Genomic DNA, 1,662 nt, shown 5'->3' with positions numbered 1-1,662 from the left:
GGCGGCTCTGTGCGCCCGCCTGGGCACTGCCCACCGCTCACTGCCCAGCCACACCCGGCGTTTTTGGCAAGCTGGCAAAGAAAAATTCCTTATTTCTTCAGGAAAGCACAGACTGGTAGTTCCTCAGCTGCCTGGGCCATATTTCTACTGTAAATGTCAAGTTCACCTGAGCGATGCCCAAAATTAATTTGGAAGAGGAGGTGGGAGAGGGGCTGCGTTTTGCCAAGCAGTTATTCTGATGCAAAGACAGGCACCGTACGGTATTCTTACATTATTTTTTCTCTGCCTCTTCTGTTTTCCAGGCTGCCTCACCACAAGCGCGAGCGCCGACCTTACTGTCACCATAGGCATAGAGTTAGCAGACCAGACCTCGCCCACGTTGCCACGTGCCTCCAAGAGCAGAGTCTCTGGGAAGCTTCGCCGCTCCGCCAGTGCTCTCAGCAAGTCTTCCAACTGAGGTGCTGCGGGAGCAGAACTCCGGCCGAGGGAACCCAGGACACCTTAAAATAGATCAATTATTTTCTGCCTCTACAGAACGTGCAGTTTTGGATGAGCACGTGTGGAAGGGGATGGGCGAGGGCTTTGCAGGTCTCAGACAGATTTCAGATATTCAGACAGACCTGGCCGATGAGCGGACGTCACCTGCATTATTGTCATGCATTTCACTCGATCGTTTCCATCACAAAGCAAACGGAGGCGGTGGGCAGCTCTCACCACCGGTGTGGCATCGGGCTGATGGCAGCACGCGCTTCTCCCTGAGCACCTGCGTACAAGTACTGGTGTGGCAGCAAGAGGACACGAACCAGTATTGAAACCAGTTATTTAATGTAACTTTAGAGCATTGCTTTTAGTCATTCCGGTCAACACTTAATTGTGTATTAGGGAATTTTGTCTAAATAGAGGTTTTCATATGACTAGCCACGTAACAAACGTTCCCCTCCTGTGCCATGCGGGTGAACAATGGAGGTGCTTTCCAGTCTGTGTTCAATCTCTGCTCCCCTTCTGTTGTCTGTGGTCATCCAGCCCCAGTTTTGTGCACGTAGCTAAGCATTAGGAATCATCAAAGAGTTCATTTACCCAAAATTCAGGAGGGTACTGCCAGCTTCACAAAGTGACAGCACCTGCATTAAAACCCGTTTAATCACGGTACCTTGTTCAAGGTCATACGTCACTACCTACTGTGTAAAATCCCGAAGCCAAAGATGCTCCGGTCCCGCTCGGTTGTGCCCGGTCCAGCCCAGCAGAGCAGAGGACCAGGGTCCCCCCCTTAGCGCCCACGGGGTGCCCGCCTGCGGCGGAGGTGTGATGGCCGGGGTAGCAGCGTCCAGAGCAGGCGGGAGGTGCCAGTAAGCACCCACTGCACCAGCCAGGATCAACCTTCACATCTTTGCATTTATTTTAGATAAAAGTCCTCTTTCTCAGCACTGCCTTTGGCTTCGGGATCGCTGTGTCATTTGCAATAGCGCACGCGATGGCTGCGTCCTGTGAACTACTCACTAGGAAGATAGAAATAACCACATTTCTTTTTGAAGAGCAACTGCCGCCCATTTGCCACGACTACTTCCCACCACAGTTTGCATCGTTAGCCAGTACACCCCGTAGGTGACCACCTCACCTCGTCACAACATCAGGGCAATAGTCTGCAACTTGAAGCACCTCCAG

The 1,662-nt window shown here is 52.2% G+C and overlaps 1 protein-coding gene across 1 annotated transcript in view; it reads left to right on the top strand.

Annotated features, from left to right (window-relative positions):
- Positions 1-457, top strand: part of RALGAPA2 (Ral GTPase activating protein, alpha subunit 2 (catalytic)) — a 144,126-nt gene extending 143,669 nt beyond the window's left edge. Inside the window, exon 40 of the mRNA XM_009886048.1 lies at positions 303-457. Coding sequence (XP_009884350.1) covers positions 303-457 — 155 coding nt within the window. The remainder of the gene's footprint in view (positions 1-302) is intronic.
- The last annotated feature ends 1,205 nt before the right edge of the window (positions 458-1,662 follow it).

The sequence above is a fragment of the Charadrius vociferus genome, unplaced genomic scaffold (genome assembly GCF_000708025.1).
Source record: "Charadrius vociferus isolate BGI_N301 unplaced genomic scaffold, ASM70802v2 scaffold455, whole genome shotgun sequence".
Classification (NCBI taxonomy): domain Eukaryota; kingdom Metazoa; phylum Chordata; class Aves; order Charadriiformes; family Charadriidae; genus Charadrius; species Charadrius vociferus.
Note: the sequence above shows the minus strand (reverse complement) of the source record. Positions and strands in the feature narration are given on the sequence as shown.